The following is a 15860-nucleotide window of genomic DNA, read 5'->3' on the forward strand; positions in this document are numbered from 1 at the left end:
ATCTCCCGAGAAGCCTTGGGGAGCTGCTCCCAGCAGAAAAGAGGATCTTCCCTCAAACTTCACGAGCCGAACCAGTTTGGTAAACGTGGATGTTTGTGGTTCAAGTGACCTCACGAACCAGGACGGACCTCCATTTCCCCAGTTCGTGCCCATCCCTAGTGTGCTGGATTGTATCCTTGTAGACTCATTGAGAATAGGTAAGGCCAAAAGATGCTGTGAGATTTGGAGCTGAGCAGAGAAATAAGTCTACCTTTTCCCCCCTCAAACCATACCCCAGCATCCTATCCACTACAATATCCTTTGCCCTGGAACACAGTGTACACACTCCACTGTGTTCTCACTTATTCCTTTGTGGGAGGCACTCCCCTGGCTGGAAGAAAAGCCATTTGGTTTGGGTAATACTTGTTCACATTCCTAGAAGAAATGTGGAATAAGACCCAGGTTCTTTATTCCGATAGTCCCCCAATAGCTGCTTCTAGTTCTGATCTGCTTTCTGGGCACCATAATTATCAGTACAAATACTAGTGTGACTAAACAGGAGCTCGGAGTCTACCAAAAACTGCTGCTAACAGAAGGATTTCTATCAACGTGCAACTTCCTTGCCTCCCAGAGGAGTCTGAAATGGTCTCCAGACTGCTTCTACTTGGTGCGGGGGACCCCAGGACCAGCACGAGTGGGGGAGTCTGCAGTGAGAGGGGTGGGAATTCAGTGGAAATCTCCCCTCCCTATGTGCATTAGTGGGATCCAACCCATAGTTTCTTCATATTGACAGAGCATAATTTGACAAGGCCGGAAGGGCCTGGGAGCAGAGTGCTGAAGGTCAGTGATGCTTCAACTGGGTTCTGATAGAAAGAAAGGGGATCACAGGAAGAAGAGAGAAGATGGAAAGAAGATCACAGGAAAAGGGGAGACTGGAGAGAGAGAGAGAGAGAGAGAGAGAGAGAGAGAACGTTTGTTGTTGGAAGTGCCTTAAGGAAGCTCTGAAGGCAAATGAGCCAAGGGCTGAAACTCACTGACCAATTAATAATAATGAACCAGATCTTTGAGGACAAGGCTAACCTGCTAATTTGTTGCCAAAGTATTAACGGCTTACAACATCCTTCTTAGTCCAAGACTCAGGGGGAAAGACAATAACGCTAGGAAGAGTTGAAAGTAGTGGGGAAAGAGGAAGACCCAACATGAGGTGGATTGACTTAAGCAGAGGAAGCCACAGCCCTCAGTTTGCAAGACCTGAGCAAGGGCGTTAGCAATAGGATGTTTTAGAGGGCATTCATTGTTAGAGGCACCATAAGTTGAGAGTGACTTGACAGCACATGACACACCACATCCATGTCCAACTTGTTTAAAAGCAAACCTTTGAAGTTCCTATTTTATTTACTTCCCTTCTCTTCTATGTACTCCATGTACCAGTGCCCTCTTGTGAGCTTTCTGTTCTGTTTCCAAACTATATCCACGGGATAGTTTTACGCAGTTGACTGCTGCAATTAGTCTGGATCATGTTGACAAATTTGGATTTCCGAGAGTTCAAAAAACACACTGGGCAACAAATATCCCTTTTTTACTCTGGAGGAATATATGTCGGGATTCCCACTTTTGCTGGAACAAGGGAACACTCACCTTAGTGTGCATTTTGTGATAAGATAAATCTAATCGAGTTGATCGCCATCATTGAGAAAAGTGTTGAATTTCAGTTTGTGCTGAAATTCCAGCGATTGCTTTCTAGTTTGGATTTTTCTGTCCGATTATGATGCGTGTGTTTCTTCCAAATCTCATAAAGGCAGTCGCCATATACTTTCTGCTGTTTTTCTAACGCAGAACCCTCCAGCCCATTAACCCTCTGTATGCTAGATTTCCAGCAAATAACTGATGACTAATTGGCCCACTAACCTTTTAGGAGGAAAAAGAAAAGAAAAGAAAGGATGGTGACAACCCAGACTGGTATTATGAGTATGTTTCCTTGTAAAATCAGTTTGATGGCCGAGTTGCTTGTCCCCGAGGAGGCAAAATTAGCCTTGTGGGACCTCGTCTGCATAGAAACTGGACACAATTAGAGTCATATTCACTGTTGTTAATGCGGTTTGGGGTAATTGGGCAGGTTGGTTTTGACAGGTTGATGATGCTAAAATACTATTATAGGAGACCTTTCCATACATAACTGTTAAACTTGGAAAACTGTTTAATAAAATGTTGTGATTGGGCTCGCAGGGATTTAAGCTGTAATATTGTCCAGCTAAAAAGTTAACTGTTTAGTTTTGATTCTTGAATATGATCATGGTGTCTCTAACTGTATTCAGATTGGCCCTTTCTTATTCTTTCTTTCTTTGTTCTTTTTTGAGCAAAACCCCTCACATATGTGGGAGCTAATTTCGGGGTCCCCAGATGACATCAATAAGCCCCAAATCCTTGCAGAAAACATCCTGCTTGTGGATAGGGTTGTTTACCTGCTCCCCCACGGAGAGCAGCAGTTGCCCCACTGAACAGATGAGTGGCAAATTGTCATTACCCTCTTATGAGAAAACACTACCGGAGAAATCCACGCACACACACACACAGTTCAAAGCTGAAGCTGGCAACCTTGAACAGCAACCGGTTTCTCATGCACAATTTAATGGTGGGTGAGAGTCCAGATATGCTATGTGCAGTCGATGTACATGTGGCGCATGCAGGCAGAGCGGTCTAAGGCGATGTGTTCAGGTCACAGTCTCCCTGGAGGCATGGGTTTGAATCCCTCTTCTGATAAATAGCTGGTTTTCGGGAGGGGTTATGGCTCAGTGGTAGATAGGGTTGCCAACCCCCCCGTTTTTTGGGGGGGTTCTACCCGCCACCGGCCAGAAGGCCGGCGGGGGAAGCCCCACTCCCAACACCCACAGCCACCCATCTCTCTCCCTTTAAGGGTGTGCAACCCGTGTTTCATCCCAAGCGCGAATTCCACAAGCTTGCAGGGAAAAGCCAGCTTCGTTCTTAAAAGGGAAACGCAGCTTCTCTTAAAGGGGAAACGCCGGCTGCCGGCTACTTTAAGTGCAGGGAACTGCTGTTTCTGGAGATCCGGCGCACGGGGGGGGGGGCGGCAGACGTCCCCAACGTGACGTCATCACGTTGGGGATGCCCCACCCCTTCCAGGAGCGTCCCCAAAGTCCCCCGCTGGGGGTGGAAGATGGACTTGGCAACCCTAGTGGTAGAGCATTTGCTCAACATTCAGAAGGTCCCAAGTTTAATCCCCAGTTTAAAGGATCTGTCAGCAGGCGATGTGGAAGAGCTCACAGCCTGAGACCCTGGAGAGCGGCTGCCAGTCCGAGTAGACAATACTGGCCTTGATGGACCAAGGGGTCTGGTTCAGTATAAGGAAGAAGTGTGTCTTCGTGTGAAACCCGGACAGGCCACTGTAGGACGGTATATTAACACAGCTTGCTTGAGGCAGGCATGCAATCCTGTCTTTGCCTACCTCAAATAAAACCATGGGATGGACGTGTTACTGTAACCCTTCGCAAGTCTTTCTCGTCTACTAGGGCATAATCATCTGCAAGCACGGAAGTAGACAGGCTTCCTAGCTGGGCAGGGCTGCCATGTTTCCCAAATAGCACACCCCACGAATTAAAGATAGCCAACAGAAAACTTCTGTAACTCAGTTGTGAAACCCAGGTGCCTGGGTATCTATGAATAGCTAGTCCAAAATGTATATGTTGAATTGGAACTTCATTTTATTTTAGAAGCTTTTACCTACTTATAATGAACATATGCCTTGATATATATATTTTTTACCATTATTTTTTTTAGAATTGTGCTGAGAGTTCAAGATGTGATCTGATGGTATAGTTAAAGGGAGGAGTTTGTCCAGGGTGACATCATCTTCATAAGAATAAAGTGAATTTCAGAAATACACCCTGATCCAGGGGGGATCTTGGATGGGCACCGCAAGGCAGGCCAAGCGGGTGGAGGTTCCATTTCTGGGAAGCAACAGCTGCCACAGATTTTTTTTTAAAAAGTGCTCATATTCTTAAAAATATGCTCTTATTCTTTAAAAGAGAGGTATGTGACGATGTCACATGTTTAGAATACAGTTTTTCTTCTTCTAATTCCTGGATGTGAGAGAGTGCACCCACTGGCTCCGTCCTCCTGGCTACAGGCTTATCCAGAATCAGCATTTCCCATTTTGGTACCTTTGCAGTGACTGCTTGGTTATTTTGAAGTAGCCTCCCAATTCTCAGAGCACCAAAAGTGTGCTTTGCAGTCAAGGATTCCCCCCCCCCCCCCGGGGTCACAAGACAGGACTGAATTCTGTTTAACTGCTGTAGAATTACAGGTTTGAAATTGAACAGGCTGTTCCATTCCAAAAAGAGTTCTCCTTAATTTCCTCCCCATGAGATGTTAGTGGGAAAAGATGTTCTGTTTCCAAACAAAACACTGTCGCCTCCTTACCCTTGGGACATTCTGTTTCTTTCTTCGAGCATCGTAAGACAATTGCTCTGCAATGCTGCTGTCAGTTTCTCAGGAGATAGCTTGCAAATCCTTCTCTGATGTAATTCTGAGCACTCTACATTTTGTTGGTGGTGCAAATTTGCATTAACTGAGTTTGAAGTGAGCTCTGTGTGTTAACTTTGTGTTAACTTTGTGTGTGTTTGAAAATAGTGATGATAATTTAAAACAAATACACTGACATTCATACTGTAATCTCCTGGTGTTATTTGAACTCGGGGCCGCACTAAGATATGACATGGAGTTTCGTGTCTCTGTTCCCCAACTTTTGTGTGGATGAGCAAAGAGCATTTTTTGGAAGGCTGCATTCCCAAGAGGGGCTTCCTTTCCCTCACCTGCCATTGGCCCATGAAAAAATCCCCATCACTCTCCCCTGCCCCAGTTGAAACGAAGAGATAGGGCAGGGGGGGTTGCAGCACTTTCGCACACCTACCGAATAATGCACTTTCAGTGCATTTTTGTAACTGGATTTTACTGTGTGGAATGGCAAAACCCTCTTGCAAATGTTCACTAAAGTGCACTGAGAGTAGATTGAAAGTGCACTTATTCAGTGTGCGTGGAAGTGTCCTTGCCGTGGTATGTAGCTTGAACCTCAAGCAGCTATCTTGTGGCGCAAGAGAGAATAGCTTACTGGCTCATTCAAATGTAAATTTCAGTTCCTAACCTCCTTTCTCTCCCCACCCCACCCCAATTGTCTTTCAGAGCAAGAAGAAAATTTTGAATTCATCATTGTGTCCCTTACGGGTCAGACTTGGCACTTTGAAGCAACGACGTATGAAGAAAGAGACGCCTGGGTGCAAGCGATAGAGAGCCAGATTCTGGCCAGTCTGCAGTCCTGTGAGAGCAGCAAGAATAAGGTTAGAGGATGTCCTCGGCCATTCGCAAGTCTTTAAGGGTTGAAAGGAGAGATCCCTGGCATGAACCCAACCCCTGTGACCTGCCATTCCACTAAGCAAAGTTTGAATCCTTCCTCCAGTTTAAGCCTTTCTCCAATAGAAGGGCCACTTAAGTCTCCTTGGAGGACAGTTGAATCCACCCCATTGCCAGCATCTAGAATAATTGTTTTACTTATTTTATCTTGGTGTATGTTTCTCATGAATACACTTAGATTTTTAAAGGTCGTTTCCTTCTTATTCCATGTTATGTATGTTTTTCACATTTGAATGCCGATTTTATGAATTAATTGTGATGGCTGCTTTAAAATTTATCCAGAACATGCAGGGCTTTTTTTTTTCCCTGGGGGGAACGCGCCGGAACAGAGTTCCAGAACCTCTTCAACAAAATTCTTTTTAAAATGTTTAAAGGTTCATGAGTTTTCAGGATACAGATTGAAAACTTCATTTCCCTCTTGAGAATTCCGGAACCTCTTTTTCTTAAAAAAACCCCCAGAAACGACACCTAAGAACATTTTTTCCGCTACTTGGTCTGCAAAAAAAGGGCATCTAAAGGCTTTTTTTAAATAATGAAAAATGAATTAAACTGCTCCGTTACTTCCTGGAAGCCTTGTACTTCCTTAAGGACTATACAGTGTCTGCTGAAGTTATTTACGAAATCCGGCGCTGGCTTCTTTGCTGTCAATAGATGGCTAACTTTTTTTTTACTTATCAAATAATACCTGGGAATTCTGTAAGTTTTGTTAGAATGCTTTTTCTCCGAACTGTGCAGGTCATGTTTCGCAGTCTAGTTTAAGATAGCTGTGCCTAGCAGTGCCATCCTAAGCAGTGGACTTGGAAGGGATGTGCTCAGGATGGCGCAGTGCCTTGTCGATATAGTTTTGGGACAAAGAGCAGCTGACTTATTCCACTGCTGTAAGTAGGACTCTGAGTGCAACCCTGTGGACACTTACCCCAGTGAACATAATGGGGTTTACTTTTGCGTAAACATGCCTACACAATTGTGCTGCTAATCACAGCGAATTCAGACTGGGGCTCATGGATTGGGTTCAGTGGCTCCTTTCCATTGTGAAGAGTTTTCCTCTAATGAAAGGGCATCATTGTGCCCAAAATCTGTGCCTTTCAATGCGTTTTCACGCTCTGTCTTCTCCTGACACCAGGGAAGTCGTCTAATGTTTTTATTACCCCTTGGCTAGGAGAAAGGAAGCATTCTTTCAAAATGCATAAGTATGTGCTTAAATAAAACAAATTACATCAGTGACTCAGCAAGTGTTCTTCAGCCCTTAACTTAAGAGTAAAGTAAAATGAGCAGGCAACCAATTTAGGATTTCTAAAGGCGAAAGGAGACCGCATCGTGGTTTGTCTAGAAACCAGCTCACACGAAGGCACTTCCTCGGCTCCCATGGACCTCTCTGGCAAGAAGTTCATAATCAGAGAGTTGGATTTGCTCAGGACTCAGCTGGGAGTGAGGCTGAAAGTTGTCCTCTATAGAGATTATTTCTCTGGATCACGGTAGAGGTCACCAGCCAGCCAGTTTGGAGAGCGATTTGTAACACAAGCTGGTCAGCTCAGCTCTCGGGCTTTAATGATAAAATGGGCTGTTTGCCGTTGCTTGATATTCCCCCTCATAACCACAGATAACCATAAAAATAATATTCCCCCCCTAATAACCACAAATAACCATAAAAATAAACGTGGGACGGTCTTCCAAAAATACTTTCAGTCTGTAGATTTAAAAATGAGAATATTTGGCAGTCAGGTTGGGTGCTCATGGCACGCCTTCACCTCTGACAGTTCTAGTTAGATGCCATATAGACTGCCAGAAGCTCAAGAAAAGCTTCAGCCCTCAGAAAATTTGGATGAAAATTGTGAGCGGCGCTTGTCAAGACGCTGACTTGCCACAATTAAAGAAGCCGAAGCATCAACTCTCAAACCAAAGGCATCCTATTCCACAGCCGGGCTAGTTCAGCCCTCCTCTGAAACCTTTCTTTGCTTCCGCGTAGCTGATGGTAGTGCTGTCTGAGCCATTTCTTCAGGTTCTTAATGCCTTGCATGTGTGTTTCTTTAAATATACGCAGTCCCGACTGACAAGTCAGAATGAAGCCATGGCCCTTCAGTCAATAAGGAGCATTAGAGGCAACTCTCGCTGTGTGGACTGCGAAGCACAAAGTAAGTACAACTGTTTTTTCTACACAAGAAACGTTACCCTCAGCTTCACAGAACTTAGGCACTGTCTCTCAGTTGCCACATGATGTTCCAGTACACTAATGGTATCATGTTCCATGTTCCTTTGGCTAGTCCATGTTCATAAGGGAATCCGACTTGTGTGGTGCATAAATCCTAATTAATATATACTGCTGGATTAGGTTAGAAATGCCATTTTTTGTCTGGAATAATTTGGAGCAGGGAGAATGTTTTAAATTTCATATTCCTTTTTCAGTTTAGCACATTAGTGCTTTACTCCAGGAAGAGGAAACATAAGTGGTCTAAAAAAAAGTTAGTAGGCTTGTAAAGTTACCTCTTTCTTCCACTTTAATTTCATAAAGAAAACTACTTACGGTTTTTGCTTCCTTGTAGTGGGATGTTTTTTTAAAATATATTGTTTTAGCACAGTTTACACCCAACATACTGGTCAGATCTAGGCTTTATAGCTGAAACTCAGCCATTAAGATGGTCTCAGATTCCTGATACATTAACTGCTGAAGCCTGAATACGCACGTTAGGAGTAAAAAGGAGTTAATTTTTTAAATCTTGTACTTTTATATCTTGTTTGACATTGAATATGTTGGGGCCAGTTCAGCCGCCTGGGCTGTTCCTTCATAACTGAGCAGGGGCCATGGACATGCTACTAGTTTATATGGCTGCATTTGTATTAGTCATAAGTAATTAGTATCTATTACTAATAGTATCTAATGACTATTACTAAAAAGAGCCAGTTTGGTGTAGTGGTTAAGTGTGTGGACTGTAATCTGGGAGAACCGGGTTTGATTCCCCACTCCTCCACTTGCACCTAGCTGGATGACCTTGGGCAAGCCGTAGTTCTGATAAGAGCTGTTCTTGAAAAACAGCAGTTTCTGTCAGAGCTCTCTCAGCCCCACCTACCCCACAGGGTGTCTGTTGTGGGGAGGGGAAGGGAAAGGAGTTTGTAAGCCGCTCTGAGACACCTTCAGGTAGTGAAGGGCGGGGTATAAATCCAATCTCTTCTCTTCTTAACCCATGGAGCATCCTAGCAGCTGCTATAATTTTGATCCATAACACCCCAGGAAGCTGTCTCTGATGAGTTTTGGTGGAAGAATACGTTGGCCACATTCAAGAGGCTCTGTTAGTCTGTGATGGGTGCAAACACCGCTTGTTGGCGTATGCACGCTCTTTCCCGTCTCCCCTGCCCGCTTCTGCATGTAACAAGGAAATGGGAACCAAAAACTGTGATGCAGAGAGCAAACAAAGACTATGGAATAAAGGATATGAAGACTAAAACTGTGTTGTTATTATTATCATCCGTTGTATTATTTCAATGTTATCAAAGTCATATATATTTCAAGATTTTCAAGATACATGTAATTGCATTCATAATTTCACATATAAGAATAATCAACACAAGACCTGTAATATCTTTATCGAATTAATTCTAATAGAGTCCATAAGCTGGTTACTCCAAAAAGTCCAAGAGAAATCTTATCTGCAAAGTCCAGTCCAGAAAATCCTGCCTGTAATATCTGTGCAAAGGACCCAATTTGGACTGATCTGGGATGTCCTTGTGGAGAGCCCGATGTCTGTGTGATGTCCGTTTGTTTCTTCCTCACAGTTTGATCTCCGTATTACCACAGTGGCACAGCTTCTGCCTTTTTCCATGTCTGCCCCCGGAGAACTTCTATGAGATCAATGAAAGTCTTCTTTTTTAATAGGCAGAAACAACTAACCTTCCCCAGAAAGGAAGGAGGTACTGCTTCACTGACTAGGCCTTGAAGGACAGGAAGTGGTCCAGTGGGTTCGACGGGATGAGGACAGGCCCAGTCAAGTGGACCTGATCCAGCTGGTGACGTCAAGGCAGCAGCAAGGACCGGCTGCAGAGACCCTTTCAGTACAAAACTGGAAGTGTTTGCCTCAGCGTTTCTGCAGAGCCAGCTGAGGGCTTATACAGTTCCATCCTTCTTTATTCAGTTCCCTGTCTCTTGGGGAAAGACTGCCAGTGGATTGAAAGGCTTGCACATGGTGGCAAAGGGAAGTGTTTCTTGGAGCTAGATTGGCCCTCGCTGTCCCCAGACTCAGGCCTCCCCATGCTGCCATTCCCTCCAGGGGAACTGATCTCTGTAGCATGAAGATCAGTTGTAATTCCAAGAGACCTTCAGGAGGTTAGCAACCCTAGCTCCAGTTGACATATAGGTCATGTTTTGTCCAAAAGGAAGAACAACTTTAATGCGGTGAATAAGTGTTTAGGGCATATAGGACTAGTGGGTTTGTGGCAAAGCCTTTTTCCAGCTTTTAGATGTTGTACTTTTCATTTAGGTATACACGTGTCCCACTGCCATCTTTATTAGCATCACCTAGAACCTGCTGCACAATGTTGAGGTGGCAGAAATTGGGCTGTTCTGCCCCTCTTTGGTTCTTTTTATCCTGGAGTGACCAAGTAGACATCCTCCCTCTTGGACACCAGATTGCTTGCTAGTGGGTAATAGAGAGGTAAAAGAAGATAGTATAAAGAGTGCCAAATTCCCCGTTTAAGGAGAAAGTTTTATTACAAACCTCAGCAGCTGTCAGATGGAATGCTTTCAAGGCAGTCACAAGGGGCCAGTTAATGAGCCTTAGAGAGAGAATGAGAGGCAAGAAATGGTGAAAGAAAAAGCAGATTTGGAAGACACATGTAAGAGAACTGGGATAGCCAGGATATGCCGGTGACTCACAGACAACAATTAGAAGCTTTTGTAATGGAAGGGGGGGGGGGGGAAAACAAGCCATGAGACACCATCAGCCAGTCTTTGAATATGACGAAAAGGATTCTACGTTATTGAGTAGATCTGTGAAAATTCTGCCACTGTATGTCCACTATTGCACATTAAAAAGGGGGCCCTAAAAATTCAGTGCAGAGCCACAGCAGGTGCCTTTTACTTCCTTCTGCAGAACCTTGTGCCACTCAGGTCCCTGGAGAACTCAAGAGATTACCGGAGTGGATATGTAGGTTCATATGGGAGAAGACAGTCCTTTCTACCCTCATAAGGGCCACGCCAAGGCAGCTAACAAATCAAAAACATACATAAAATCTTTAAAAACCATTGAAACCAACAAAAATGCATCATTAAAACAATTAAAACCAGCACTAAGATACACATACAAAAACGTAAAAACAACAATTATAACATCAGGCATAAAGAATGGATCACTCAACAAAGCAAAAAAGCATTCACTCACTGGCAGAAGAAGAGGATGGTTGAGTTCCAGAGTTTTTTGTGCCTTGACTGAGAAGGCCCTCTCCTAGATTGCCACCCACCTAATCTCAGAAGGCCCAAAGCAGGGCCTCCAAAGATTACTGTATGCTCATAAGGGAGCAGGCAGTTCTTCAGGTACGTTGGTCCCAAACCGTATAGGCTTTAGAGGTTAACACTAGCACCCTGAATTGTACCCAGGAACAGATTGGGAGCCAGTGTAGATAGGCCAAGACTGGAATAATATGGTCCCTGCAACCCACTCCAGTCAGCATCCTGGCTGCAGCACTCTGCGCCAATTGAAGCTTCTGAATACTCTTCAAGGGTGGCCCCACATAGGGCACATTGCAGTAATCTAATCTAGATATAACCAGGGAATGCACCACAGTAGCCAGATAATTTCTGCCCAGGAAGGGCCACAACTGGCTAACCAGTCGAAGCTGGTGAAAGGCACTCCTGGCCACAGTTGCCAACCGCTTATCCAGCAGTAGGCCTGGCTCCAAGAGCACCCTCAGACTATGGACCAGTTTCTTCTAGGGGAGTGCAGCCGCATCCAGAACAGATGACACCTTAAATTCCTGGTCAGACCTTCTGCTCACCGGTAGGACTTCTGTCTTGTCAGGCAAACTTTCAGTTTATTAGCCCACATCCACTTCAAATCTGCCTCCGGGTACTAGCTGAGGGTTTCTGCCAGCCTCCTTTGGATCAGCCAGAAGCACAAAATAAGAGTTGAGTTTCATCCACATATTAGCCCAAATCTCTAGAGGACCTCACCCTACCGATGTCTTGTTTCATGTAGATGATATATCGGGATAAAGATGAAAGCCTTGCAGGACCACACAGGCCAAGGGGCTGAGCAGCAGTCCCCCATTCTGAAACCCACCTCTCAGGATCCACTGGAGCTGGGCCTGAGTCCTGAGCTGTCTCGCTCTCCAGGGTTGCTTTTTGTTGGCAAGTGCCCCAGGATAGAGCCTCAGAACAGAGCAAGAGGAGAGGGTTTCCTTTCACCCAATCCCCCCCCCCACTGCTCTGCCAAGTACCTGTTCCACCCCTACCAGGGAATGAATCTGACCCTTCCTCCCTGGCTGCTCCTGGGAACACCTTTTAAATGCTTCCCCAAGGGAGGGACAACCCTGGGCTCAGCCAATCCTCTCTCCCCAACCCAGTCCAGGGGAGTGACAGCCCCCTGGGCCAGTGGATACTTGCCTTGGATTACTGAGCTCCCTGGCCCTTCCCCCTGAACTTCTTTAAAGAGCCGGCTCCCCTGCCCGACCTCCTCTAAGAGGGTCAGTGCTGCCTGCTGTCCCTGCCCCCCAGGCACAGCTCTGCTGGGTCTCAGTGCCAGGGTCCCCTTTGGTAGAAACTGGGCTGGGTTGGCTTCTGCTGCTGAGCATGCCACTGAGAGCCGGCTGGGCTCCTTTCAAGCCAGCTGACTCCCAAGTAGACTCAGTCAAGACTATACCCTGTTGCACCCTGGCAGAACTCCCCCAGCTCCAAGGCTTGCTGGTACAGTGCACCTTTGGTGGGGCTTGCAGTCCCCTGGGATAAGTGAGCGAGGAGTGGCGCCGACCCCGGACACAACCCTCTGGGAAGGATCAGAACCACAGCAAAATGGTGCCTTCCAGAAAAGTGGTCCAGAAGGATACTGTATTCAATGGTAGCAAAAGTTGCTGAGAGGTCCAGGAGAATCAACAGAGTCACACTCCCTCTGTCTCCCAGCGCAGGTCGCCTGCCAGGGTGACCAAGGCCGTTTGGGTCCCATAACCATGCCTGAGAACAGGCTGGAGAATATCCAAGCAATCTGCTCCATCCAGGGGAGCTTGAAGTTGTCCAGCCACTTCTTGTTCAATCGCATTGCTCAGTAATGGAATATTTGAGACTGGTGGACAGTTACTGAGATCTTCCGGGTTCAGGGTAGGCTTCTGTCAGCAAGCTGCCATTCTGTTTTATTACTGAGATCTTCCGGGTTCAGGATAGGCTTCTTTAGGGGTGGACGCACCACAGCCTGTTTCGACCAGGTGGTAGGCCTCAAACGTCCAAGGATCCCGTCCATATCCTCAGACTGAATAAGCTGAAGAGTATCCCAAACAGCTGGACAAGTTGGCTCCCTGACTCTGCTCATGCAGAGCCCAAGTCAGAAGAGCATTGAGAGATTTTACCTGCAAAGTGCTGAGCAAAACACTTGTAAACTCAAGACAGAAGAAGAAGAAGAAATTGGATTTATTCCCCACCCTTCACTTGGAGTCTCAGAATGGCTTACAAACTCCTTTCCCTTCCCCTCCCCTCAACAGACACCCTGTGAGCTAGGTGGGACTGAGAGAGCTCTGAGAGAAACTGCTCTTTTTCAAGAACACCTTTGACAGAACTATGGCTTGCCCAAGGTCGTCCAGCAGCTGCAAGTGGGGAATCAAACCCAGTTCTCCCAGATTAGAGTCTGCGCACTTAACCACTATGCCAAACTGTATTTACTATCTGCGCTGTATGTGGGACTGTCCTTGAAGGTAACCAGGAGACTTCAGCTGGCACAAAATGCAGTGGCTCCTCTTTTGACTCTGTGGCATGGAGCAGGGCTCACATATAGCATCAATTTCATAACAGTGGCACAGACTGCTCGTTCCTTGCCGGGCTGCATTCCCATTGCTGGCTTTAACCTTTAAATCCCTTGACAAACTGGGCCCCACATGTTTAAAAGGAGCATTGTCATAAATCCGCCCTGGGTCTCTGTGTGCTTTCAGGCGTGTCGATCGTTAGTGGGCATGTCAAGCGTGTTCCTCTTCATTATGCCACCACCCCATGTTAAAAATCCAGCCTCCCTCCTACATTACCAATGCCTTGGGGAACGCTAGAAAAAGCTGCCTCTGAGTAAGTACAAAGGGCTGAGTTTCCCAATTACTTCAGTCCATCCCCTGTGCGTGTCCATGAGCATGAGTGAGTAAGGCACACGAGGAGGAAAAGACTTCAGCGCTACAGATTTAAGATCGAGCACAGACAGAGAAAATGCTGTCCACCCTGCTGGTTACAGATCTAAGGGAAAGAATAGTAAAAACATAACACTAAGCTAAACTTAATAATACAGAAGAGTTACCTCCGCCATCCCTCCCAGATGGCTGTGCAACAAATGTACATCCTGACCCCCAGCTGCTCCATGCAGGGGAATCCAACCTCCAGCATTTGTACAAAGACTAATGGATGTTCCAACCTTTTAACCTTTCCTGCCTTTGCTGGCGGGAAGCCTCTCTCAATCCAGTTTTAGGGGACTTTGCCCACATGAGGAGGTAAACCTCAGTTTCCCAATCAACCTAGGGTACGTGTCCCACACATCTCAGTACAACAGCTGTTCATCTTGCCCTCCCTGGCAGGTTGGCAAATGGTTATCTCTCTGCAGAAATATATGTCTGCTCATTGACCTTTTGCTGCATTTTTTCAGGATCCCAGGAACTCCCTAATGCACTTCAAAATACCTTACAACTCCAAATCACAACAGGCATTGTCCTGTGTAGACCTACTCATGGCATCACTTGGCCCAACGCTTCCTTTGGAATTTCCCTTCTTTTCGGGAAAATGAATCCCAGATCTTACTCCTAGTCTGATATGCTAACCACTTCATCACACTGTATGTGTCAGTTTATACAAGGATGAGCAGCTGGTCGGGAAGGGAAAATATGCTGGGCAATTATTTTTATACTGTTCAGTACTGCAAAATAAAAATGAAAAATATGTTTTTTTTTTTAAAGTCCGTATTCCTTTTGTTCTCTCTTCCTACAGATCCTGACTGGGCGAGTTTAAATCTGGGAGCTCTCATGTGCATCGAGTGCTCAGGAATACACCGGAACCTTGGCACCCACCTGTCGCGCGTCCGATCCCTCGACTTGGACGACTGGCCTGTTGAGCTGATCAAAGTGATGTCCTCCATTGGGAACGAGTTGGCCAATAGTGTGTGGGAAGAAATGACCCAGGGGCGTGTGAAGCCCTCCCCAGATTCCACAAGGTAGGCTGTTAACAGTGTACAAGGCAAGTTTCAAAAACATTTATTTTATTTATTTATACATTCGATTTATAGACCGCTCTGACCCCGAAGGGTCTCTGAGCGGTTTACATGCGGGTTCCAAATACACTATTCCCTAACTAAGGCCACATAGATACAGGGGTTGGGGCTGCCTACCGGCACCCAGGTGGCAGGGCTAGTTGTATTTCTGGCTCCGGTTCCTTCCTCCAGCGGCTGAACATCTGGTTCAGCCTGCAATAACAGGCGTGTGAACTTGAAGCACTGTTGTTCTCACTGTCCACAGTGTTAAGAGACAGAAAGCGTTGTGTGATGCTTGGAGGAGCCCTTCTTCTCTTGGTTTCTACCATGCTCTATTTCCTCCAGAAAGCTCAGTGTGGCGAGAGAAGTTTGGAGTGGCCGGGGGACCTCCCAAGGTGCTTCATAAGCTAGGATTGCCAACCTCCAGGCAGGGCCTGGAGATCTCCCACTTTTACAACTCCTCTCCAGCTGACAGAGATCAGTTCCCCTGGAGAAACTAGCTGCTTTGAAGGGTGGACTCTATGGCATCGTACCTGGCTGAGGCCCCTCCCCTCCCCAAACCCCACCCTCTCCCGGATCCACCCCCAAAGTCTCCAGGTATTTTCCACCACAGACCTGGCAACCCTATTTATAGCTCTGTGGTAAATTTCCTCTTTGGTTTTCCTCCAAGATCAGCACTAACCTCAGAACCATAAGAGCATCCAACAACTAGGTCATATGAGGGTGATGCCCAAATTAAGTGGAAAAGAGTGCTAAAAACAAAGTAGTGTGGCTTTACAAAGCCCTTTGACCAAGCATTTATCTTTCTTCAGTCAAGGGAGAATGAAGACAATAAGAGCCTTTCCAAAACTGATGTCTTTTTTTTTTGGCCACCTAAGTAGCACTGATGTTTCGATGGATGTACGGAACAATCTGGAACATTACCACTCATAACTCTCTGCCTGCACTTATTCCCCCTTGAGAGCCCTTCAGTGGCTGGCTTGTCAGCATTTTTAGTACCTTATAGGTTAGAACTGAAGAAAATGGATATCATGTTCTTCTACTGTTCCC

At 45.9% G+C, this 15860-nt stretch overlaps 1 protein-coding gene across 2 annotated transcripts in view; it reads left to right on the plus strand.

The window, feature by feature from the left end:
- The window catches only part of LOC107123193 (arf-GAP with GTPase, ANK repeat and PH domain-containing protein 1-like), a 440455-nt gene that overhangs the window by 351111 nt on the left and 73484 nt on the right, over positions 1-15860 (plus strand). For both annotated transcript variants that reach the window (XM_015426385.1, XM_015426386.1), the window contains 3 exons: positions 5176-5330; positions 7445-7535; positions 14552-14774. In XM_015426385.1, the coding sequence (XP_015281871.1) occupies positions 5176-5330; positions 7445-7535; positions 14552-14774 (469 nt within the window). The remainder of the gene's footprint in view (positions 1-5175; positions 5331-7444; positions 7536-14551; positions 14775-15860) is intronic.

The sequence above is a fragment of the Gekko japonicus genome, unplaced genomic scaffold (assembly GCF_001447785.1).
Source record: "Gekko japonicus isolate JY-2015 unplaced genomic scaffold, Gekko_japonicus_V1.1 scaffold769, whole genome shotgun sequence".
NCBI classification, from domain to species: Eukaryota; Metazoa; Chordata; class Lepidosauria; order Squamata; family Gekkonidae; genus Gekko; species Gekko japonicus.